We start from the raw sequence: 26,994 nt of genomic DNA on the forward strand, positions 1-26,994 counted from the left end.
CACACATGAAATGTTTTCTTAACTTTTCTTTTATAGAGGTTTTGGATGGCTCTCATTAAAAACTCAGCCCCACTTACTGCTGTTGATGTTAGCAAATGTGTTAAAAAAAAATAACCCCACAAATTTTAAACAGACCTCACTGGTTTGGTATGTTCTAGTCAGTGATTCAAAATGATATAGCCTCCTAGCTCTCTTTTCCAAGCTGAGCCAGATCAGCACAGTGGATGGGAAAACGTCTTCCAGTCATTCCATGACCACCAGTACACATCACTTATTTATTTGTCGTGTGTGGATCCCACCTTTCTTCCATCACAGAACAGAAGAAGAAGAGTTGGTTTTTATAGGCCGACTTTTTCTACCAGTTAAGGCAGAATCAAACCTGTTTACAATCAACTTCCCTTCCCCTCCCCACAACAGACACCCTGTGAGGTAGGTGGGGCTGAGAGAACTCTAAGAGAGCTGTGACTAGCCCAAGGTCAACCAGCTGGCTTCATGTGTAGGGGTGGGGAAACCAACCTGGTTCACCAGATTAGCGTCTGCCGCTCATGTGGAGGAGTGGGGACTTGTACCCGGTTCTCCAGATCAGAGTCCACCACTCCAAACCACTGCTGTTAACCACTACACCATGCTGGCTCTCAAGGTGGCCTACCTAGGATTCCCAGCAGGCCTTCCAGCTAAGCACTGGTCAGGTACATACCTGAAGAAGAAGAAGAAGAGTTGGTTTTCACATGCTGAATTTCTCTCCCTTTTAAGGAGAATCAAACCAGCTTACAATCACCTTCCCTTTCTCTCCCCACAACAGGCACCTTGTGAGGTAGGTGGGGCTGAGAGAGTTTGGAGAGAACTGTGACTAGACCAAGGTCACCCAGCTGGTTTCATGTGTAAGAGTACGGAGACCAACCTGGTTCACCAAATTAGAATCCACCGCTCTTAACCACTACTGCTGACCTTGATGGACCAATGGTCTGAGTCATTATAAGGCAGCTCCATGTGTTCACGTGAGCACACAGACCATGGGAGTTCAACTTACCATTGTTAGGAGTAATGGAGTCTGTAACAGTGCTTGAACTTCAGACCAGGTCATGCAGTCAAGGAAGAAGAAAAAGAAGAGTTGGTTTTTACAGGCTGACCTTCCCTTCCCCACAGCGGACAACTTGTGAGGTATGTGGGGCTGAGAGAGTTCGGAGAGAACTGTGACTAGCCCAGGGTCACCCAACAGGCTTCATGTGTAGGAGCAGGTTATCAAACCCGGTTCTCCAGATTAGAGCCCGCCGCTCTTAACCACTACACCACACCGGCTCTTAACACCAATTGCCTCTTAACACCAGTACGCTGGATTTGTTCAGGTGCCCCCAGTAGGCTGGATTTGTTCAGGTGCCCCCTCCCGTTACGTCCTATAAAAGTGACTGATCAGACATACCGCACATCAGTTATATGGACAAATCTGTTTTAGGGCTGAACCTTCAACGATGTGAGCATTTAAAAGTATATAATAAATCTAACTATCTGCCATTAAGTGAGACTTTTGCTCAGTATGTTCTCCTTTTGCATTTTTTTCCAGTCTGTGTCTATAATGTAACTTTTGCAGACGGTAAGCAATCAAATGTTGCCCTGGGGAAACTAGTTGGCTTTTCTCAAGAGAGAAGAAGGCAGGTTCCAATCGGCATCTTGCATCGTACTGCACGGACCTGCCAAGTTCTTTCATTCATTGATTCATGATTTTTTAATGCTTGCTTTAGATAAGCTTGGGCGTTGATTGCCCTATCGCTTTGAGGAAGAGATGTAGCTTGAGAAAGGGGGGGGAACCCATCTGTAAAAAGATTATTTGTGAGGCTTTGCTGGTTTTTCACATAATAAATGGAGTAGGGGTCACTGGGGTTGTGGGGGGAGGTAATTGTGAATTTCCGGCATTGTGCAGGGGTTGGACTAGATGACCCTGGGGGTACCTTCCAACTCTGTGATTCTGTGAAATGCATCTTTGTTTTTCAGTTGTCAAGGACAGTCAACACTCAGGTCTCCTCTCAAATGTGTGCTCTTTCTGTGGGACAGCACAGGGTGCAACCCATGATTGTATTTCCTAAGGGCTTTAATTATACTCAAGAGCAGATGCGGGGGGGTGTCCAAATTGAAGCAAGACTATGATGTTGTGGGAGGGTTTTCCCCAGTCTAAATCCCTCTTCTGAGAATTGCTGTTTACACGTCTACGGAAAGCACACTGATACCTTGTGTATTATTTATTTATTTAGTATATTGTTGTCCTGCCCTTCCTCCAAGGGGTTCTAGGTGGCATACAGCATTCTCCTTTGCCCCGTTTCATCTGCACTATAACCCTGTGAGGTAGGTTAGGCTGAGAGAGAGAGCAAAGTGCTTGAGTGGTATGCATTACCACAGTCTTGATTCAGGAGAAATGTGGCTTAAATGAGACTTTGTTGCCGAAAGATCTCATGTGCTTGTCATGAAAGTTAATGGCAACGTTGCAACCGATTCTCAGGGGCTCCATATAACTTTATGGAGCAGTTCCCCAATATCTTTGTATAATGTTATTCGGCTGTTTTAAAAGTTTATAATTTATTTAGGAAGCCAAACTATGCTTTCCACGTTTACGAATTCCTCGCGCCGCTCTATTACGGGGGCCCGCGGGTTCACGTGTGTGCCCGCGTTGGGGTCGTCTGCTTTTAATTGCGGCTTGAAAGGGCATTTATTAGCTGTTGCTTATGCAGCAGTTTTGTGACCTCGTCGATGAAAGATCCTGTACGGAACTGGACCAGCGCAGATCCAATAAATCTAACGCCATGCCAGCGGCTTGTTACTGTTTGACTCTGGTGACCTAGCAACCGAGAACCGCAGCCATCTAATGAGCTCCGAATTCCTCCTTTGGCACTTCCTTCGTTAGCGAAATGGAATTTAGGGCTTTCTATCTAGCTTGCATTTTTGTGTGTGTGAAACTGGAGTCACAAATGAAGAGTCGGGGAAGTGAAGACATCCAAGAGAGGCTGGGTAGACATGCGGTGATTAATATTGCGTTCTGCTTCACCTTTTGTTTAGGCAGCTAGCTGACAGTGTGTACCCTCGGCAAAGCAGTCTGTTTGCAGGCTTGGAAAGAAACTTGGCTCACAGGCTAATTGGGAGCTGGAACCAGTGTGGAAAGAACATTTGTGCCGTCTCTTTGTATGCTGGATTTCAGCTCTGCCCATTTTAAAAGCAATGTGTTGTCTTTGAAGATATTCAAATGAGGTAGAAAAGATCGATGGCTTCTCGAAGAAAGAAAAGAAATTCATGTCTGTTGCTGGGCTGAATGTATGGACAGTTTGAACAAACCTGCGTTTGTAATAACTATGAAGATACTATGCAGGAATACAGTTAGAACCCGTCGTTCTATTGCAAACGTAGGTTTGTGAATTTTAGGGCTGGCCGTTTGACCAGTCAGAAATGACTTAGTCACCAACCCCAGTCAAATATGGTCAACTATGGGTTAAGAATTTTTGCAGCATTATTTTTTTTTAGAACAAAGAGAGATCATTCAGTCATCGATGATTTGGATGCTTACGCTAATTGGTGGAAAGAGTCACGCAGCTGACTTCTGGCGACTCCATAGGGTTTTCGTCTTTCAGAGGTGGTTTGCCATTGCCAACCTCCGAACTTCTTTGGTGGTCTCCCTTGTAAGTACTAACTGGGGCCCACTCTGCTTATGAGATCTGATGAGATCGGGCTAGCCTGGGCCCTCCAGGTCAGTTATGCTAATTATGCTAATTACAAAAACAAACTAGAAACCTGTAATTTTGCATCAGTACAATTACCTTTTTAACTTTAAACAAAGTTAGGCAGAGTTTGCAGAAATGGGACCGATTTCTTCTCTGTGGCTTTTTTACAGGGACAGTGGCTCAATGGTAGGGCATTCAGAAAATCTCAGGCCATTTATGCAGGGCATTTTCCGCGCATCACCCCCGCCAACTGCTCCAGTGCTTTGTTTTGATTATGCACACCTTTCCCGACAGTCAGAGATCTCATCGCTCTCCCCACGCATTTCCGCACGTTTTGCCAGAGTTTTCCGGATTCTAACAGCATCCAGAAAACATGGTCAAGTATTGCCCATGTTTTCTGGATGTTCGTAGACTCCGGATAACGCTGGCAAAACGTGTGGAAATGCGCGGGGAGAGCAAGGCGACCTCTGACGGTCGGGAAAGGCGTGCATAATCAAAACGAAGCACCGGAGAAGTCAGCAGGGGTGACGGCAGGGAAACAGCCCTGCATAAATGGCCTCCGATTCAGTCCCTGAAAGATCAGGAAGTAGGGGATGTGAAAGAATCTGAGATCCTGGAGAGCCTCTACCAGAGTAAATAATACTGACCTTGGTAAAACAACGGCCTGGCTCAGCAGAAGGCAGCTTCTTGTGTTTATAGAACACTGGCTCCAGTTAGCATCAATTAAAAAAAACCACGCCTGAAACTGCAATTAGAGTGCAGTAACAGCATCTATTAAAAACAACATCTAGTTGTTAAAGGCCAACTTCTTGGTATTTTGAAAGGACCGCAGTTCAGGGAGACTTCCCGCCCCCGCTCCATCTACTCACTCTGTTCAGCTGGACAGCAGGGGAAAACTGCAGGGATAAAAATGGGAGGGGGATCAGTATACTGTTGTGACATCACTTCCGGTATGACCTGGACATGGGGTTGCCAACTTCCAGGTGGTTTTAAGCAAAGTGAAACAAGCACTGATGGCAAAAACGAAACCAAATATATTAATTCAGAAAATCATCTCAACGACACTACATGTTAGTAGAATACAAGATAAATGCAAAATAGAAGTCCCAAAATGAACTGGTTTTTTGACCGCAATAAATGAAATGAAATGAAGTCCCAAAAAAGTGAACAAAGCCACATATAGTTCCTAGCCAATGACATAGGAATCCTGAGCCGAGGGCAGTTGTAATCCCGGCGAAAGTCCACTCTCCTAGCGGATGCTTGTGAGGCGTGTATTGCAAAGTCCCGGAGGTGCATTCCACAACGGCTGGAAGAGCCCAATCTTCAACCGGGAGCAGACAAGGTTCACAGGAGGAAAGTGAACCTGCTAAATCCTGAGATGGGGACCCGCTGTAACTCCCATTTCGCCATAGCTTTTTCCATCGGGAAAACTTTCTTTAGTGGCATAAGATGAATATCTATCTCACAATGCCAAAAGTACTTGACTTGCAGCTCAAACGGATAGCTATTAGCTGATCTTCCAGATGGTGGCTGGCTATCTCCTGGAATTACAACTGACCTCCAGGCAACAGAGATCAGTTCCCCCGGGGAAACTGGCAGCTTTGGAGGATAGATTCTATGAAATCATATCCCAGTTGAGCTTCTGCTAAGGTTGCCAGCTCTGGGTTGGGAAATTCCTGGAGATTTTGTGGTGGAGTCTGGGGTGGGTGGGGTTTGGGGAGGGGAGGGAACTCAGCAGGGTGTAATGCCATAGACCCCACCATCCAAAGCATCCATTTTCTCCAGGTGAACTGATCTTGGTCGTCTGGAGACCAACCGTAACAGCGGGAGATCTCCAGTTGCCTTTTGGAGGCTGGCAACTCTAGTTTCCACTCCTGCCAAAATTCTGCCTTCCCCAGGCTCTGCCCCCAAATCTCCATGGATTTCCCAAGCCGGAGCTGGCAACCCTTCTGGACATGACGCTATTGCTTCAGGCAGTGCTCCAGCATTCACCCCGAACTCTATGGTTAAGCCATAGAGTTTTCAATGAATGCTACAGCATTGCCAGTAACCTTCTGTCATTGCTGGTAAAGCCTCTCCCCCTCCCCAGGTAGACTCCCACCAGTGGCCAGCCTTGGACGTTCAGCCCTGCTGGAGTTCTAGCAGGTGGTCAGTAGCAGAAGGTTTGCTGGCCTTGCTAGGTCTACTCTGACAGCTGCACGAGGCAATGCAAGCAGCCCACCTCCCACCTCGGCTAAGAACAGATGCTGTAATGGAAAGAAGAAGAAGAAGAGTTTTTTATATGCCATCTTTCTCTACTACTACTACTACTTAAGGAAGAATCAAACCAGCTTAAAATCACCTTCCCTTTCCCTCCCAAGGGAGCTGGACCCAAGGATGCTACCAGCCTGAGATTGGCTAGCAGCATAGGGGAGGGGCTGTGGCTCAGTGGTAGAGCATCTGCTTGGCATGCAGAAGGTCCCAGGTTCAATCCCCAGCATCTCCAGTTAAAGGGACTAGGAAAGTAGGTGATGTGAAATACCTCTTCCTGAGACCCTGGAGAGCTGCTGCCGGTCTGAGTGAACAATTCATTCTTCTTAACTTCCACTATGAGTCAATAACAACTCTTGCCGCTGTAATCATATATTTTGCCAGGTCTTCCGAAGACTTTGTAATAGCAGATGGTAGTATTCCTAGCAGCGTGGTTTTGGAATCCAATGCAAAATTCACCTTTACAATTTTTTGAATTTCAGAGTGCACTTCTCTCTAAAACTTTTTAAAATCTTCTTACATGTGTACCATGTATGGTAGAAAGTCCCATCTATCTCCTTGCATTTCCAACAGGGACCACTTAACTCTGTTCATCTTCTGAATGTCCATTGGTGTAATATGTGTGTGTAAAGTGCCGTCAAGTCGCAGCCGACTTATGGCGACCCCTTTATGGGGTTTTCAAGGCAAGAGACTAACAGAGGTGGATTGCCAGTGCCTTCCTCTGCACAGCAACCCTGGTATTCCTTGGTGGTCTCCCATCCAAATACTAACCAGGGCTGACCCTGTTTAGCTTCCAATATCTGACGAGATCAGGCTAGCCTGGGCCATACAGGTCAGGGCATTGGTGTAATATACCAGCGGAAAAACATCTTATACCAATTTTCTCTCAAGAAAATTGCTTGCCGTAAATTTAATTGATTTTGTCCATAACTGCTCCCACTGTTGCGTCGTAATCTCCTCTCCAAAATTCTGCACCCATTTCACCATACAGGGTTTAATTTGTTTTGACTCCGTATCATATATCTATCTATCTTACCCAACAGGTGTTCTTTATTCTTTGCGATCAGAATTTCAAACTCTTGTCAGTTCTCTCAGTTTGCCAGTTGCTAGGAAGTCTTTCCTTAATCTTGATTCCAATTGGCTATAGGCAAGCTATTGTATATTCTTATTCGCTTCCTTGACTGTCTGCCATGTTTTGATTTCTCCACATGTATTGATCATATCCTGGTATATTTCCTGGTTTCATTTTCTTTCTGTGCTGTCTTAATACGCTTCTATTGGAGACATCAGTGGTGAGGATGTAGGGCCTAGTCTCTTTATTTTTCATCCAACTCTAGGGTTGCCAACCTCCAGGTGGTGGATGAGATTATTACATATAATGTCCTGCTATTACAATTGATCTCCAGGCAATAGAGATCAGTTCCCCTGGAGAAAATGGAAGCTTTGGCAATTGGACTTTGTGGCATTGAAGTCCCTCCCCTCTCCAAACCCCGCCCTCCCCAGGGTCCACCCCCAAAATCTCCAGATATTTCCCAACCCAGAGATGGCAACCCTATCCATATCCTCAGCAGACTATCCTTGATAGATCCTAGGTAGAAAGAAGGACAGGTAAGAATTTTTTTGATTCCAAAGAGAGTAGAAGACTGCGAAGACTCTGCTGTCCTGACATTTACGGCAGGCATTCCCAGCTCTGCTTTGGTCCCTTCAGTCAAAACATGCAGAGTTGTACCCTTGTAGCCCCTCTAGTGAAGAAGGAAGAAGAAACCAATCTCACAACCAGAGCTTGTTAAAGAGTTATAGCCCTATTTTAACCCAGCAAAACCTGTGAACGGTCAAGCCAAACACTGCTCAGCAAATGTACATTGTGGTGTGTCAGGCAATCTTCCTTTTTTGCAGGCATAAAGGGGAAAGTTACCTAAAATACTGCCGATTTCTGCTTTATTTAAGACAATGGAATTCTGTAATAATATATTTAAATGAATTATTAAGCCATACAGAAGTTTTTTCCTGCAAGAAGCTGTTATTCCATACAAAAGAGGGGGGGGGAGAGATATAAAGGCTTAGAAATTTTCTAACATGGAGGATTCCTTTAGTCACCATTGCTAGTAGCCACTGATAGAATTGTCCTCCATGAATCTGTCTAATCTCCTTTTAAAGCCGTCTATGCCTGTGGCCATCGCTACATTCTCTGGCAGCGAATCCCACGTTTTAATCACTCATTGTGTAAATAAGTATTTATGTTTCAGTTTTATGCCTAAGCCAGTAAACTGCTTTGGTAAGCTGCTGGTCTCATGACAGCCATACAGCAGACCCCTGACCCAAACAATGATGAAATGTAACACAAGAAGGACAGTAGTTAATTCAGACTTTTGGTCGTTATCCCAGGAAACATCCAGCAGAAAAAAAAATGCTTCAGCTTTCAATCATGCTGTTCCAAACTGAAGAAATGTTTAAATCTTTTGGAGTGTGAATTATTGCCGAACACCCACTAGCTACCGGGTTACTTGACAAGTTTGCAACCCAGATGGTCGTTATTTGTCCATATAAGCTTTTGGCAAGGAGAGATAGGCCTCAATGGGGTTTCAGTTGAAATGTGCAGTTAAAATAAATAAGCATTGTTTTGACTTGTTGGTTCACTGAATAGTTTACCGGGTTATTATAAATTATCTTTATTTTTATTATTCGGTGTTCCTAAGATTCTGCTGTACGAAAGGCATTCCATCAACCCCTGTAGGTCTGATTGCCCAAAAAACCTGCATATATTTGAATTGCTTGGGCATGATAGCCAAATGGTCCTTTAAGATATGTCATAATGGATAAATAAGAATTTGTGTTGAACTAGATTTTTGTTCTAAAGTACTCTTGGTCAAAATTTTTGCTTTTGAGGGATCTGAAACCCCCTTTCCTTAGCTATTTGTGCTTATTTTTCACATTATTTCCCTTAGTTTGTAGAAGTTCTCATGTAGTTGGACAGGAGGGGAAGGGGAGGAGGAAAGTTATAGGTCGGGACGGGCTGCCATCTTGGGAAAGCTCACCCCTTCATTGCTTTCTTCTTTGCCAGGCATGTGGGGCGCACTTTATGCTGGCTGTTGGACCCCTGTCCTTGGCAGGGGGGCTTTTCGGAGGATTCACTCCTCTTTGCCGGCTCTCTCGGTCCCGGGAAAGTCTCCTCGAGAGTAACGAGGATCTCGAGGGTAACGAGGACTGGCAGCACGAAATCCCAACCAGAAGTTCCCATTTTCCCATTATTTCCCGATTCATTAAGAGTTCTTCCCTATTCACTATGTGCTCCCAACCAGTCAGGGACCACGCAGTGAACGTGGTGACCGCCAGGGTGCCACACAGATTTAGCTGCCCAGTGACATCAAGTGACATCACTGAGAGCAAATGAAGTCTTTGCATTGATCTTCCCTTAGTGTGAATCAGAGAGAAAGAGACTGAGAGAGAGAGAACACTGCTGAAGCAAATGTGTCAGTGCGTCTGTTTTAACACAGTGTACTGGTAAACTCATTATCTGCTGATGTAGTGTGGCACAACATAGATATAAGCCCAGATTAATCTCCCCCAGTGAACATGTTTTTTGCATCTTTTCAAGCCTTTTTGATGGCTTTTAAAATACAAATAGGTAGTAGGCATATCACAACAGTATGATGCTGCTGTATTGCTATGCCTACTGCTGATTTTCTTTGAAGGCGAAAAGCTCACAGGTGTGGGCAGATGGGGGGCAGTGGATTTGAGGGGAAATAGGGTTGCCAACCTCCAGGTACTTGCTGGAGATCTGCTATTACAACCGATCTCTAGCCAATAGAGATCAGTTCACCTGGAAAAAATGGCCACTTTGACAATTGGACTCTATGGTATTGAAATCCCCCCTCCCCAAACCCCGCCCTCCTCAGGCTCCACCCCAAAAACCTCTCGCAGGTGGTGAAGAGGGAACTGGCAACCCTAAGGGAAAATCCAAAGTGAAACTGGGATTGGGGTGAGCACAGGGAAGTATTATATAGAAGCCCTCCCTAAACCTGTGGCCATTGGAGGGGGGAGCACAGAACAAAACCTTCAAATGGAAACAATCCTGGATTTAAATATAAACTCCATCATAAAGCCAGTGTGGTGGAGTGGTTAAGAGTGGTGGTTTGGAGCAGTGGACTCTGATCTGGAGAACCAGGTTTGATTCCCTACTCCTCCACATGAGCGGTGGACGCTAATCTGGTGAACTGGATTTGTTTCCCCACTCCTACACACGAAGCCAGCTGGGTGATCTTGGGCAAGTTACAGCTCTGTTAGAGCTCTCACAGCCCCACCTACCTCACAGGGTGTCTGTTGTGGGGAGGGGAAGGGAAGGTGATTGTAAGCCGGTTTGAGTCTCCCCTAAGTGGTAGAGAAAGTCGGCATATAAAAACCAACTCTTCTTCTTCTTCTTGATTAATTTGGCTGGGATTTCTGCTTTGTTTCCCCAATTGCGTAATGGACAGTATGTAATCTGTCCTAAATGGACTAACAATTCATCCTTAAGCTGAGATATAACTGTTTAAACCCATTAACATCAGTTGAAGGGCATAACTCTGTTTAGGAGTGCACCGACACATAGCTGCCTGCATTTTTTAGAAGCTGAGGCATTTAGCTTTTAAAATAATGGAAAGGAGACTGAATTATTTGCCCATTTCTTTTTCAGCAGTTGACTCCAACACAAAAAGGTTAGGATGGTTTTATTTTGTCCCAGGCAGTTAGGGTTGCCAGGTCCCACTTTTCCTTCGGCGGGAGGCTTTTGTGTTTAAGTGTGTGCACAGTCCGCCAAAGTGCCGCCTCGCAAAGGGCCTTTACCTCTTTGTTTTAGTGGTAAAGCGGCCCTTTACCACTCAAACTAAGAGGTATAAGGCCCCTTGCGAGGCGGAACGTCCGGTTCTAAACTGGAAGTGCCATGCGCGGTATGCACGCGTACGTTCACTTTTGCCTCAGGTGGTTGGCGGGCAGAGGGGGAAATTGCCGGGGGTTTACCCGCCACCAGCGGGCACCTGGCAACCCTACAGGCAGTTAAGCCTAATATCTACTGAGTTGCTGTTTTCACCTCTTTCCACTACCTATCGCTGGTCCCCAGCTCCAGAAATAACCACTGGAGCAATTTTAACATGCAACAAACCTAATTTTAGCAACAGACCGCTGTAGCCCATGGCTTCTTGAAAAGTGTGTCATTTTTATACTTTACGTTTTTTGAGTGGTTTACTTAAAATATCTTAGGAGCACGCCTAAAGGTTCTGGTGTGTGAAGGAAACCCTGAAAAACCCTTAAATGGCCAACCACAGGGTCAGCACAATAAGATACTTCTTTTGATCTGTTTGAAGAGGTCAATAGCAACCTGGTTGGCCTGTCATTATGTCATTTGATGAGAGGGAGAGAGAGTACCTGTCCACCTGTTTCTGCTTGTCTGACAATGGGAGCTAGTCAGGAAAATACCTCTGCTAATAACCTCCTCCAACGTCACTCATTTTGATCAATTGCTTCTGCTATGTGTAATTGGCAAAAAGAATGCTGGAGGTCACCCGGGGTTTTGTAATTTGGAACTATATATGCAAGTTTAATTTCCAGGCAGCCGCACCGTTTTTCCTGTGCGTTTGAATCAGTGACCTGTCAGACGACCTCCTTATTCAGTCAAGTCATCTGTGGGTTTAGTAATGGGGCGGGGAATGGAATTCAAAACCAAGATACCATTTTCAGACAAAAATAGGTTTTATGGCTGTTGCCTTATAACAGGGGTCCCCAGCATGGCGCCCACGGGCACCATGACACCCACTGACATCTTTCCTAGTACCTACCAAGTAGGGTTGCCAGGTCCCTCTTTGCCACCAGTGGGAGATTTTTGGGGCGGAGCCTGAGGAGGGTGGTGTTTGGGGAGGGGAGGGACTTCAAGGCCATAGAGTCCAGTTGCCAAAGCGGCCATTTTTTCCAGGTGAACTGATCTCTATCGGCTGGAGATCAGTTGTAATAGCAGGAGATCTCCAGCTAGTACCTGGAGGTTGGCAACCCTACTACCAAGTGTTTTTAGAAAATGAGTGGGGCCAGGTGGGGCTTTTGCCCAGCAAGGCATCTGATTGGCCACTGGAGATCTGATTGACTGTGCATAGTTTTAAAAATGTTTCAGAGGCAACTGCCACCATAGTGTTGGTTTTATTATCTCTCATTCCTCTTTTCCAGTGCATTTTTAAAAAATTACCCAGAGCTGGCAACCCTAGTCAGGAGGGAGGTAAGGTGTGTTCCCCCCCTCTCCTTTATGTATAAGGGAGCATTCTGGGCCTGTATCATCAAATCCCACCAATTAGGGGTGCAATCCTAAAACCAGTTTGTAAGCTGCTGCCCTGTAAACTAAATTCTAAAGTAAAACGAAGAGCCAGTGTGATATAGTGGTTAAAGTGCTGGACCAGGATCTGGGAAACACAGATTTGCATCTGCCTTGGAAGCTTGCTAGGTGATCTTGGGCCAGTCACACACTCTCAGCCTAACCTCCCTCACAGGGTTGTTGTGAAGATAAAATGGAGGAGAGGAGAACATTGTAAGCTGCTTTGGGTCCCCATTGGGGAGAAAGGCAGGATATAAATAAAGTAATCAAACAAACAAACTTGGAGATGAACCAGCTTATCTTGAGATATGATCATAAGGAAAGCCATTCTGGATCAGACCCAGGCCCATCAAGTCTAGCAGTCTGTTCACACAGTGGCCAACCAGGTGCCTCTAGGAAGCCCACAAACAAGACAACTGCAGCAGCATCCTGCCTGTGTGCCATAGCCTAGATATGCTGGTATACTGCCATGTCCACTCTTGCTGGTATGAACCTGGCACTGGGGTGACAAATCTTATACCAGCATAGGGTTTCCAGCCTCCAGGTACTATCTGGAGATCTCCTGCTATTATCACTGATCTCCAGCCAATAGAGATCAGTTTGCTTTGGCTTTGGCAATTGGACTCTATGACATTTAAGTCCCTCTTCTCCCAAACCCCACCCTCCTCAGGCTCCACCCCCAAAATCTCCTGCCGATAGCAAAGAGGGACCTGGCAACCCTACAGGACCCTCATTTCTCCAAAGATAGATTGTCTGACGTTTCGGACCAAGCTGGCCTGCAAGCTGTCCAAGGCTGGGTGGGAGGGAACCATCTCAGTGGCCCATTTGTCTTCAGAAATGACACGTTGTGTATATAGTAGTTTATTTTTTTTAATCTTAATGTAGTTTGATTAAAAATAGAAGTTGGCTGTTTAATTTTTATGTTTAGTGTGCACATTCTGTGCTTATAATAGCGCAATAGGGTTCTGTTTTGAAATTGCTATTGTTGTTACCATTTTAATTGACACTGAGGATTTTATTGTATTCTGTAGAATTTTCAGTTGTGCGCATCTTTGAGGGCCTAGGTTACACGACTGAGTATATATCTGAAAATAAAGAAGTAAGGTAAATACCAGCTTTGGCATTAGGGTTGCCAACCTCCAGGTACTAGCTGGAGTTCTCCTGCTATTACAACTTTGCATCCCCACCAACAAAGGAGCGTGCTACGTAGCAGCCACTGTTGGTCCCTGAGAAAGATGCTGGTTGAAACAGGGAGGTATCCGGACCCCTGTAGCCTAATGCCCGGTCTCGGGCATGTTTCAGGGTTCGTGTATGTTACATATGCCTTTGAGGATCACTTTAAGGATCGCGGAAACTACACCGTTGCAACTCAGTTATAGCCATTCCAGAAGAACTTTACATCAGTTTCTTCAGAGTAATCCTTTGGACTTGGGATAAAAATATAAGGACTTTGGCACCAAATGGCGACTTAGAATACGTGTTGAAATTATTTGTTATTGGATATATGTTATTTAGAACTTGTTGAAAAGCAGTGACAATTCAAATGCATAGTGTGTGTGCTATGTAGAACTTGTTGAAAAGTTGTGACAATATAACTGCATTTCATAAACTTTTTTGCATTGTGTTGCTGGTACTTTGTTTAAACCTCCAGATACCAGCTGGAGATCTCTTGCTATTACAACTGATCTCCAGCCGATAGAGGTCAATTTACCCGGAGAAAATGGCCGCTTGGGCAATTGGACTCTATGGCTTTGAAGTCCCTCCCCTCCCCAAACCCCACCCTCCTCCTGCTCCACCCCAAAAACCTCCCACCAATGGCAAAGAGGGACCTGGCAACCCTATTTGGGATCCTAGCAGCGGCCTCCCTTGGTTGGAGTGATCCTGTGCGCAAATGTTTGAATGTCATTTTGCAAATGGGGTTGTTCCTACAGTTGGATAATCTCTACACATGTGCGCCATCACACATTTGCCACAAGTGTATATATCAGGCAGGCAGATCCAGTCTGCTAAGAATGAAAGAAAATGTACTTGTTTTCCTCTGTATGTAAGAGGGGGGGAAATCACATATGAATCAGTCCTGAGACTCCAGAGGCAGAATGGAATTGGCTGGTTCTTCCTTTAAACATCTGATTTATTTAACCACATCTGCAAAGTATTCCGGAATCTGCATCTCTTAAAAAGCCGCACGTTTAAAGAAAAAGGGAAGAAAAAACACAGGCCATTCACTTGAAATGTAATTTTAGACAAAGCAGAACTAAAGAGGTTATTTTTGGTTTACATCTGCAAACTGGGGGTCCCACCACCAGTACATTCAGCATCACAAAATGAGGAGAGTAAAGTTTTAAATCCATTAGCACGGTCATTTCCAAGCTGTGTGAGATGAGAGAGCTGGGATGAGAGAGTTGCTAGTGAGCCATGAGGAATTAAGACATTAAATTGTTAAAAACTCTTGGGAATGTGAACTATACACCCTCAGGGAGGCTGCCCAGTGCTTCTCTGCATGATCTACTGTTCTGAGCTTGCCTCCACTTGATCAATCTCTGCTGGGAACAGGTATCTCTGCTTTGTCTTCGCTTCAGTTCTGCTGTGAGGATTCAATCACTCCTAATACAGAAATACAGCAGCAGAATTAGTTCCCCTCATTTGGGGGGGGGGGTTTGCCTGTTGTATTTCTGGATGAGTCAGTGCTCAGGTCTAGCTGCCTTCCCATCTACAGTCATGTGTCCAGAGCAATGACTCATGCAGAAATGTGGTGGTAGATTTCTCTAAGGCAGGTAGTTTGTACTTGCAGACTATACTGTGGAAGACAACTCTTTGGGGAGTAAGAGTGAAATAACGTCTCCAGTTTTCATTCACAAGAGAAACAACCATGTGCCCCGCTTATCAGAAGTCTGGATAACGCACCGTATTAATGTGTACTTTAAAATGTTATCATGCAACACTGCCTTCTCCTCCTAGATGCGCCGTGCAAAACAGAAACAGACAAATAAAAACACATGTTTCGGACTGCAGAGTATTTGAAACACATGGCGTTTTCCCCCTCCCCCAGAACTGTTTCATATCTTGAGCTGAATGAGAAAGCTCAGACCATTTAGAGTCTCCTTTGTATCGAGAGGAACGTCTTTCCAGAACATCAGGACTGCATGCTATGTGGATCCCTTCGGGAGTAAAAATATGTTATTCATTTCATCTAGTTTATTTTCCATTCGCTTTAAATTATGGACGCAAAATTACAGCGTTGACTCTTGCATGTCCTGGTAGCTGAAATGTTAATTTGTTTTTTTCAATCAGCCAGCTTTCAAGCATCCTTCATCACATTAGGCAGGGTGGGGCTGGCAGGGGCAGAACCCTTCTTAGCACACTGCTTTCCCTACCCCTACCCCTGATTATTTCAAGAACAAGGACTTATTTTTACAATAGTAATGACAGATTAAAGAAAAACAGTGGAGGCTGGTGTCTAGGGTTGCCAGCTCCAGGTTGGGAAATACCTGGAGATTTTGGGGGTGGAGCCAGAGGAGGGCAGGGTTTGGGGAGGGGAGGGACTTCAATGCCTTAGAGTCCAATTGCCAAAATGGCCATTTTCTCCAGGTGAACGGATCTCTGTTGCCCGGAGATCCATTGCAATTCCAGGAGATCCTCAGCCACCGCTAAGAGGTTGGCAACCCTACTGGGGTCCCACAAAACTAGTGTTGCTCCAAACACCTCCACTCTATATCTGGGGAGGGGCTGTGGCTCAGTGGTAGAGCATCTGCTTGGCATGCAGAAGGTCCCAGGTTCAATCCCCAGCATCTCCATTTAAAGGGTCTAGGCAAGTAGGTGATGTGAAAAACCTCTGCCTGAGACCCTGGAGAGCCACTGCTGGTCTGAGTAATCAATACTGACAATATTAACATACCACACCCTCATCAGCACATTATCTTGATACTTATAGGACAATGATTAGCACATTACCTTTGATACTTTTTGCAGGACAATGACTCAGCTCAACCCAACCCCTTTCTGACTATATATTACTCTCCCTACACACTTGACACTGAGAGACACTGTCCTTCAGTGTTACTCCTCTGAAGATGCCTGCCACAGCTGCTGGTGAAACATCAGGAAAGAAAATACCAAGACCACGGTTACACAGCCCGGATAACCCACAAGAACCAATACTGACTTGGATGGACCAAGGGTCTGATTCAGTATAAGGCAGCTTCATGTGTTCATGTGTGTTCACCATACAAAACTCTCCAGATTGAAGCTGTGTCCCCACCCCCCTCCAAATCAGGATCACTTTTATCAAACGTAAGTGATCGGGGGCACTTGGGGAATGTTTTGTCCAGTTTGACTGTGAGAAGACTCTGATACTTGACTCAGTCTAGGTTGACTCTGATAGGACATTTATGCTTGAGCACTTTCACTCACATTCACCCCCAGTCTTCCTCAGTTGTTCCTTGGAGTTATGCATGAGTTTTCCGTCCATTAGAGATGACCTCCCTGCCAGCCCTCGCAGTGTCCGGGTCTTCCCATTCCTCTGTTAACCCAACTCTTCTATCTTCCCTGAGCAAAGCCCAGGTGAAATCCCTGTGCATAAGGCAAAGTGTGGGACACACAAGCTTGGTTTCTCTCACAGCCTATTACAAAGCAGCATGTCCAGAGCCAGGGATTCAAATACTTCCTGCTTCCTTGGAGCTCTTTCTGGGCACAAGAAAGGCTTTTTAAAACCGAGGCTTGGATTTCTCCCCCCCTTTTAGTTTGCTCTGTTTTTTTTGTTCTTAAAATGCTTTTTTATGTGGCAGTTGGGTTGGGGGGTTCTCTCGCAGTAAGCTCTACAAAGTAAGCCAATTAAAAAGCAGCATTTAAAGGGGCGGGGACTCGATTTGAGCTTGGAGACTGCTGGTGCATAGATTCCCAACAGGAAAGTGTGGATCCAGCCAGCAACCAACCTCAGGTAAAACTCCCATGCGTAAACAACCATAGTGTAAGTCAGCCTGGCTAGAAGAAAATGCCCCTGACTGCAGGGTCTCTAGAGAGGGAAGTAGAAGGTGGGGGAAGAGCCCCCCCCCCATTCCCCACCTGCATATTTGGTTGGTTCGTTGAGTTGGACCCCACTGTATATGTGACTGGGTGGACCTTGGTTTCAACATATAGACTGTGAGCAAATCAGAACTGGTAGAACAGGTCTTTACCCTTCCCGCTGCAACCTTCCCTACTCCCCAAAAATGTTGTTTATGGGGTTTAGGGAATCTTTGGAACTTCCTAGAGTAATGTGCTGTAAATGCTGTAAAATCGCAACTCGCTCATGGTGATCCCAGCAAGGGGCTTTCAAGGCAAGTGAGAAGCAGAAGTGGTTTGCCATTGCCTTCCTCCGCAGAGTTGTGCTTTGTGGTCTCCCATCCAAGTACTGACCCTGCTTATCTTTCAAAATCTGACAAGATCGGGCTATTCCATGCCACCTTCTCTGGAGTACTGCTTTACTCAACGGTCTGTTTAGGGGATCGTGCCCGGGGGACAGCCTCCCTCCAAGGCAGGACAGATCGGCATGCTGCGAAGGGAAGGGAGAGTGATTGGCCATTTATGCATGGAAGGTTTTGCCTTGGGTTTGCCACTCTTTAGATGTACATTTCCCCATTCAAATTCTCAAAACTCTGCTTTGGGGGCTTATTGTTGAGTTTTGAGAACTCGGATGGGGAAAATGTGCATCCTGAGAGTGGCAAATCCAAGGCAAAACTCCCTCCCATCACCCTTTTGAGGAGGGGTGGCCAGTCTGCTCTGGGTCTCCCTCCTCTCCCCCCAACCATGCATCCCCAACCTGGTAAAAGAACAGAACAAAGGAACTATGGAAATCTTGGGAAAGTGTGTGGATCGGCATGCTGCAAAGGGAAGGGAAGGGAGAGTGTGCATCCAGAGAGCATCCAGAGAGCGGCAAATCCAAGGCAAAACTCCCCATACATTCGGTTGCATGAAAGTGGAGTCAAGCAGTTTGGTCTCCTGAGTGCTCGCCACCAAGGCTCGCCCCCAAGGCTGCCAGCCCTCTTGGATGAATACTGTCTGTTTTGTTCCCATGAAAAACCAAAACTACTTCAGGATTAACAGGGATGATCCGTGGCCATGAAAAAAAAATTTAAATCGTTTTTGTTTGTTTTTTTGCTCCACGGCAAGAGAGCAGCAAAATCGTCCATGAAAAGTTGGCCCTGGAGTCTCTAGTTTATGAGACCTTGGAGAGCTACCATGCTAGTGGGCAGGAAAGCTCTTTAGTCTGGTTGCCATCAGTATGAAGCATCTCTTTATGCCTTTTAACATCCCATTTTAGGCCAGTGGATCAAATTTGTCCTATTATGCTACAAATGAGTTGCAGAGTCACTATAAAAGTAATTACTTGCTGGGGCTAAAGTGTAGATGACTGGGGAAAGTAATGGCAAAGCACCCTGTAAACATGGGGGCTTATTTTTGAGTATTTGGCTGGGGAAAATGTGCATTTAGAAAGCCTCCCATGCATTTTTGCCCATAGTCTGCCTAGTAAACATTGTGAGGTGATGTCACCCCATGGGTCAGTAATGACCCAGTGCTTTACCAATGAAGTGTAGTGGTTAAGAGTGGCAGACTCTAATCTGGAGACTTGGGTTTGATTCCCCACTCCTCCACATGAGCGGCCACTCTAATTGAGTGAACCGGGTTGGTTTCCCACACCTCCACATGAAGCCTCCTGGGTAACCTTGGGCTAGTCACAGTTCTTTCTGAACCTCCAGGTATTTCCCAGCCCACAGCTGGCAGCCCTAGGGTGGACTCTATGCTTCTGTGCTGTATGTTTTTATTGTTTTTTGATCATTTTAATCATCATTGCGCTGGAGAAGAGGAATGAATATAAATGGTGCAAATGAAATTATTAGTATTATTAGTACAGCGCAATAAGTGCTTTTAAAGTGCTTTAATGCATAATTCCTTCATATACTGTTTTTTTTCTTTCAGGAAAAAGTGCTGTAAGGGTTATAAATTTGTTCTCGGGCAATGCATCCCCGAAGGTACGTCATTAAATTGTTTCTTTTTGCGTTGCCTACTGCAGTATCTCTGATTTCCTTTGCCGCTAATAAAGACAGGACTGGTTCCAGTGGTCACTCCTTGGTCGTTACTCTCACGTGGAATTTCATAGTAGCGATGAATGTTGTGTCATCGTCAAGACTGACAAATTTTTATTCTAGTATACACATCTATGAAAAAGAGCCCATTTTGTTAGGGGCTTGAAAACTTATGCTACGATTAAAATGTGTTGACTGTAAAGGTCCAAAAACGTTCCTGGTTTTCTTCTTCTTCTTGCAACAAACAAGCACCTCTGGCCCTTTGGAATTTATTTCCACAGTTTCAACTTTTCACCAACTGTGTGTTGGGATTGTCAGGTACCCCCTGGCTGTGATTGCCAACCTCCAGGTACTAGCTGGAGATCTCCTGCTATTATAAGTGATCTCCAGCCAACACAGATCAATTAACCTGGAGAAAATGGCCGCTTTGGCCATTGGACTCTATGGCATTGAAGTCCCTCCCCAAACCCCACCTTCCTCATGCTCCGCCCCCAAAATCTTCAGCTTTCCCCCAATCTGGCAACCCTACCCCTGGCAACCAGCGGGGCGGGGGGGGAAGGGAGAACTTACCAGTGACGAACTGAGGCCTAGCCACCACGTCATCAGTGACGTGTCGACATCACTTCCAGCACTCGCTGGAAGTGATGTCATCATGTCGCTGACTACGTGGGGATACTTTGGTATTTGGGCAAAAACTGTATGGAGGGCACCATTGTCAACAACCTTTACAAAAAAATGGCAAAGCAGTATTGTTTCAGAGGGCATTTCATGGCTGGTTTCCTTTTTTGCTTTTTTGAGCTTTCAGTGGGGGAGATGATTGTCGTTTAAAATAGGCTACTCGACCTGGGCTGATCAGTTTGGTATTTTTATTATCATGAGTTCTTAATGCTGAATGGTCTTCGTTGCTTTTATTGTTGCATGTTTTGTGATCTGCCTTGGACCCTTGTGGGAAAAGTCAGATACAAATATTTCAGTCAATCCTCCCTGACTCCTCCCATGGAAGTCGTAGCACTGCAGAAGATGGAATTTGCCTATTTTCCAAGGCAGAATTTTAGGAGAATTGAGTGTGTCTGCCTTTAAATCAGCGGTTGTGTTGTTGATTTTTGCAACTCTTTTTTTTTACATTATGCAAATGAGGGCAGCCTGTGGCTTTGCATTTAGTAAGGCTTTACACTTACTGTATGTTACTTGGAACAGTAGTGTTTTACGAGCCATATGTTCTCTGCTTTGGCAGTCGAGGGTCGATCTCGTACCATTATGAACACGGTCTTGCCAAGACACATGCATGTACTTAACTTTACGCACTGTTGATGTGAACCAAAGCCCGCTGAAGTCAATGAAAGGACTCACCTTGATTTTATCAGGTTGATTTATCGTCGGCAGATGTGCTCAAAGTCTTTCGGGACTCTTGGCATCCCAAATGTTAGCCCAATAATGAATTGGGACACGACCAGAAAATATGGATAGAATATGTAGCAGGTGACAAAATCCAGTCAAAGATTGTACCTAAGCTTGGCTCTGCCGTCAGCACCTTGATTTATGAAATGGGGCAGGAAATACTTTTGTGGTGAGAAGACCCCGATGTAGCAGTCTTCACTTACGTCATGGACAGTCCGCATGATTGGCGCCAGCTTGAAACCAGTGGGGCTTAGACTGTATGCCTGGAAGTCGATTTCAACTTGGGGGGAAGTAGGAAAAATAAACATACGTGCCACCCTCTCAAACTGTAATGGCGTGTGTGAAGAAGAGTTGGTTTTTATATGCCGACTTTCTCTACCACCTAACAACAATCAAACCGGCTTGCAATCACCTTCCTTTCCCCTCCCCTCCCCACAGCAGACACCCTGTGAGGTAGGTGGGGCTGAGAGAGCTATAAGAGAGCTGCGACTAGCCCAAAGTCACAACCCAGCTGGCTTCATGTGTAGGAGTGGTTCACCAGATTAGTGTCAGCCACCATAAGTTGGGTTGCCCTAAATTGGCTGAGACTTGATGGCACTTGAAGGAGAAGGAGAGTTGGTTTTTTATATGCCGACTTTCTCTATCACTTAAGGAAGAATTAAACTGGCTTACAATCACCTTCCCTTCCCCTCCCCACAACAGACACCCTGTGAGGTAGGTGGGGCTGATAGAGTCTGCCTAGGCCAAGGTTGGCTTCATGTGTAGGAGTGGGGAAACAAATCCAGTTCACCAGATTAGCCTCCACCGCTCACATGGAGGAGTGGGGAATCAAACCCGGTTCTCCGGATCAGACTCCACCGCTCCAAACCCCTCCCCTTTAAACTTATTTACAAATCGGCAAAAAAGGGTAACACATGGACGGATACAGCTGCTAATGCCTCAACAAAGGAGTTGCATTCCGGTAGACCCAGTGAGCCCTGACCTGGATAGCCCAGGCTAGCCTGATCTCATCAGATCTCAGAAGCTAAGCAGGGTCAGCCCTGGTTAGTATTTGGATGGGGGACCACCAAGGAATACCAGGGTTGCTGTGCAGAGGAAGGCACTGGCAAACCACCTGTTAGTCTCTTGCCATGAAAACCCCAAAAGGGGTCGCCATAAGTCGGCTGCGACTTGACGGCACTTTACACACACACACAGGCCCAGTGAAAAGATGACGGGAAACCCTCTTCTAAGGAGAGCCTCAACAATGCAGCGGCTGAGAAACACAAATTGCCACTGAGGCCAGAAGTAGATCTGTGGTGGTGGTTGAAAGTATCGTCTCTATGTCTCTTCCTCTTTTCTGCTCGGTACAACAAAACGCACGGTGAAATTGTTATGCTCCAAGATTCCCCACCCCAGTAAGCTTCATGGAAATAGTTTGCAGAAAGATTCAATGGATGATGCTTGCAAAGGTTATTGGGCAGTTGTGTTTAATTTCTTCTTTTTGGAGGCCCCTGTTCCTTTGTTTTATTATTTATTTATTTATTACATTTCTACCCCGCTCTCCCCAACCCGAATGTCAGGCTCAGAGCGGCTTACACAGTCTAGAAACACAATAAAACAATAACCCATTAAAATAGTTTAAAATACAATTTAAAATAGCCCAATAGGCAAAGATATTAGACAAAGTTCTTTGTCAGACAAAGCAATCCAGAGCCGCCCCCCCCCATGAATACTGGTGTGTATCTAACTTTCTGTAGACTTTGTAAAATGGTACCTTCCCAGATCTCTCTTAAGCTGCAGTAGGGTCGCTAACCTCCAGGTACTAGCTGGAGATTTCCTGCTATTATAACTGGTCTCCAGCCAATAGAGATCAGTTCACCTGGGGAAAATGGCTGCTTTGGCCATTGCACTCTATGGCATTGAAGTCCCTCCCCAAACCCCACCCTCCTCAGGCTCCACCCCAAAAACCTCCTGCCAGTGGCAAAGAGGGATCTGGCAAACCTAAGCTGCAGTCTGCTGAGCACCCCAATTTTGTTCCTGGGGGTCCGCAGACTTTACTTACAGCATAGAGGACAACGTGAGGGTCTACAGAAGGAGAAGGGATTTGTGGAAATGACCCCCTGTCCTCTGCAAATGGAAATGCTGTTCCATTGGAGAAACTGTGTGGTTGGACCTGTGCCTCTGTGTTTAGAAAAACCTGCCTTCCCAGGATTAATAACTTAAGATGTTAAAACTTGAGGGTTAGGAGCAAATTGATGTCCTACTGTTTAGCAACCAGTGTGCATTTGCTTACATTTTAAGCACATTTCTCTCTCTCGCCCCCCCCCCTCTGTCTAGACTATGATGTCTGTGCAGATGCTCCTTGTGAACAACAATGCACAGATAACTTTGGGCGCGTCTTGTGTACCTGCTATCCTGGTTACCGGTATGACCGTGAAAGACACAGAAACAGAGAGAAACCCTATTGCCTAGGTCAGTAAAAAAATAAAATCGTGCAACTGAAATAATAAAATTCATCTGTGTTGGCTGGCAGGGCTCAGATTTTGCACAACTGTGTCAGATCTTGAGTCTTTAAAGCAATTAAATGTAGCTTTTAGGGGCTACATGACAATCCAGAGGTATTGACCATGTTGTGGATTGGGGCTAAGACTGCAATTTATAGTCAGGGATGTCCTCAGTTCAAATCTTGCCTCGGCCACAAACTTACCAGTTGGTCCTAGATAAGCCCTTCTCTCCCCTCACCCTGTGTTTGCAGTAGGGGACTAACAATACTGGCTTAGCTTGCAAGACCCCAGACCTGCATGGCCCAGGATAGCCCAATCTCATGAGATCTCCAGGGTTTCCAGGCAACCCCCTGGCAACTGGTGGGAGATTGGGGAGCAGAACTCTGTCACCAGCAACACGTCGACATCCCTTCTGGCGTGCACCAGAAGTGATGTCATCACGTCACCAGCAACATGGGGATGCTCTGGTATTTGGACAAAAACTCTGTGGTAGGAGCCGTTTTCACCATACAGTTTTTGCCCAAATACCAGAGTGTCTATTTGTCGCCGGCGATGTGATGTCGTTACTTCTGGTGAGCGCCAGAAGTTACCTCTACGTATCCCTGGAGACAGTTTGGTGCTGGTAAATTCCCCACTAGCCGGCTGAATGGCACCACGGGGAGGGCCCCCAAAGCAGTGGATCCCTGCCCCTAGTGGTGGTCTGGGAACCCTACAGATCTCAGAAGCTAAGCAGGGTCAGCCCTGATTAGTACTTGGATGGGAGATCACCAGAAACAACATGGGTTTCTACTCAGAGGCCGGCAATGGCAAACCACCTCTGTTCGTCTCTGGCCTGGAAAACCCCATGAGGGGATGAGGAGTCGCCATAAGCCGGCTGTGACTTGGCAGCACTTTGAAGGAGCTGGGTATGTTTAGCCTGGAGAGGAGAAGACTGAGAGGGGATATGATAACCAACTTCAAGTACTTGAAGGGCTGTCACATAGCGGAGGGTGCCGAGTTGTTTTCTGTTGCCCCAATGGGTTGAAATTAAATCAAAAGAGTTTCGCTCTAGACATTAGACATTAGACTCAGTGGACCAGGCTTCCTCAGGAGGCGGTAGGCTCTATTTCCCTGGAGGTTTTTAAGAAGAGGCTAGATGGCCATCTGTCAGCAAAGCTGATTCTTTGAACTTAGGCAGTTCATGAGAGGCCATCTTCTGGACATGGAGTAGGGGTCACTGGGTGTGTGTGAGGGAGGTGTAGTTGTGAATTTCCTTCATTGTGCAGAGGGTTGGACTAGAGGACCCTGGTGGTCCCTTCCAACTCTATGATTCTGTACCACAGAGCTGCTACATATGAAGCTGCCCTGTATGACTCAGGCTTTTGATTTGTCCACTTTAGTATTGTCCCCTGTGTCTGGCATCTGCTCTTCCATGTCTGAAGCATACAAATGCTTTACCCAGTTTCTTTTTAAAAGGCAATGCCTAGGATTTGCTGTTGTATTATTTCTATGCTTCTAGGTCACTGGGTCTTGAGTCCTCTAGAGGGAAAACCTTCTCTTTTTTCCTTTCTCTTTTTTCCTTTCAGACATTTTTCCTTTCTCTTTTTTCCTTTCAGATATTGATGAGTGCGCCACAAGCACTGAGCCTCTCTGCCCCCACGTCTGCATCAACACCGCTGGCAGCTACCGATGTGAGTGTCACGAAGGATTCATCCGTGAAGATGACGGTAGGACGTGCACCAAAGGAGAGAAAGGTATTACTTTGGCATTTGTTAAATTATTCTGTCCCAAGTGATCCACCATGGACACACAAGCTGTCTGAGTAAACTCAGTCTAAGCCTGCCGGGAATACAGACCATTGCTCTCAGAAGCAAACTGTTCAGTCAAAATCACAAATCTTTGTGTGTTGTATGTTAAGTGCCGTCAAGTCGTTTCCGACTCATGGCGACCCTATGAATCAATGTCCTCCAAAGTGCCCTATCCCTGACAGCCTTGCTCAGATCTTGCAAATTGAGGGCCGTCGCTTCCTTTATAGAGTCAATCCATCTCTTGTTGGGTCTTCCTCTTTTCCTGCTGCCCTCAACTTTTCCTAGCATGGTTGTCTTTTCCAGTGACTCTTGTCTTCTCATAATGTGACCAAAGTACGACAGTCTCGGTTTAGTAATTTTAGCTTCTAGGGTCAGTTCAGGCTTGATTTGATCTAAAAACCACTGGTTTGTTTTTTCCCAAGGTATCCTGGGTCTATCTTTACTCCACATCAAATGCTTGCCTTTAGGGCTCTTTCACACATGCTGAATAATGCACTTTCAATCAAGCTCATCCCACTTACAGCAAACTATACATGGTAGTTTGAAATGTCCTTTGAAATACATGGTCCTTTGAAGTGTGGTGTTGGAGGAGAGTGTTATGGATACCACGGACTGCCAAAAAAAAAAAAAAAAAAACAAAAACAAATCAGTGGGTTTTAGATCAAATCAAGCCTGAACTGACCCTAGAAGCTAAAAAGACTAAACTGAGGCTATTGTATTTTGGTCACATTATGAGAAGACAAGAGTCACTGGAAAAGACAGTCATGCTAGGAAAGGTTGAGGGCAGCAGGAAAAAAGGAAGACCCAACAAGAGATGGATTGACTCAATAAAGGAAGACACAGCCCTCAGTTTGCAAGACCTGAGCAAGGCTGTCAAAGATAGGACATTTTGGAGGACATTGATTCATAGGGTTGCCATGAGTCGGAAGCGACTTGACGGCACTTAACACACACACATACATGGTAGTATAGACCACGGTCCCTACTAATTTGTCCAAGTGGCCAGATGGATCCAGGTGGCCAGATGGTAAGGGGCCATTTTTTGAGCTAGGCTGAGTTGGAAGAATGCCTTTTTTTTGCAAGGGCATTAACTTGCTTCTCCAGCAATGATTTTAGGTCCAGTATAACCCTGAGACTCTTAACTGATCCAGTCATGGGGACAAAAGGCAGGAATGGCAATGTATGAATGGTCTCTAGCTTTGATTTCTGCTCTGGCCAACGTTTCCTTGTTCTTACCTTGGCAAACGATTTTGAAACCCTCTACAGTGGATCGCCATCTTGTGGCAGATATGAGGCCCTGCATGACTGCAACCTTTCCACATTTTGAGATGCGCTAGAGAGCAATAGGTTTCCCGTAATTAGGTCATTGACACTGATCTCCTGATGCATTTCTCTTTATGCGGAACATTCATATGATATCCCTTCTCCCTAACGTCTTGCCTGTTTCCAAAAATAACATGCAGCGCTGGAGAAAAAATTAATCAGCCTGTGTTTATTCCTCAGCGCCAAAGGAATGAAGGCCGTCAGCCTCCCTTTGGCCTTCAGAGACTGAATTTGATCTGCAGGTTTGAGTATTTGGGGGGTGGGGGTTGCACCAAAGCGGTGTAGCATCTTTGTGACTTGAAGGATCGTCTTGCATATTTCCGAGACAGCACAGCAGCCTCATAGTCCGAGGAAAACATTCTGCAGATAATATGAGACAGATGATAAGCTATACAGCCCCAAGGGGGAAATAGAAGAATGCCTGCAAACCACCTCCTGGCAGCAGCACCCGACAAAAGCAAGACAATACCTTCATGCTTATGCTAGGCAAATATACTGCGCAACCAAACTAATGACTTATCATCAGAGTCTGCTGGGACCGCTGGCTTGCTTTGTAAAAGGGAGCATAGACATATAAGAGATGTCTAGAGAGGTAGCCATGTCAGTTGGTCATAAAACAAAAGTCCAGTGGCACCTTACAGACTAATAACACCCAAG

General features: G+C 45.6%; 1 protein-coding gene across 1 annotated transcript in view; it reads left to right on the plus strand.

Annotated features, from left to right (window-relative positions):
* The window catches only part of CCBE1 (collagen and calcium binding EGF domains 1), a 146,189-nt gene that overhangs the window by 104,986 nt on the left and 14,209 nt on the right, over positions 1 to 26,994 (plus strand). Inside the window, exons 3-5 of the mRNA XM_056849066.1 lie at positions 19,237 to 19,289; positions 23,061 to 23,195; positions 24,823 to 24,960. Of these exons, the coding sequence (XP_056705044.1) occupies positions 19,237 to 19,289; positions 23,061 to 23,195; positions 24,823 to 24,960 (326 nt within the window). The remainder of the gene's footprint in view (positions 1 to 19,236; positions 19,290 to 23,060; positions 23,196 to 24,822; positions 24,961 to 26,994) is intronic.

This window comes from Euleptes europaea, chromosome 4 (genome assembly GCF_029931775.1).
Source record: "Euleptes europaea isolate rEulEur1 chromosome 4, rEulEur1.hap1, whole genome shotgun sequence".
In the NCBI taxonomy this organism is placed as follows: Eukaryota; Metazoa; Chordata; class Lepidosauria; order Squamata; family Sphaerodactylidae; genus Euleptes; species Euleptes europaea.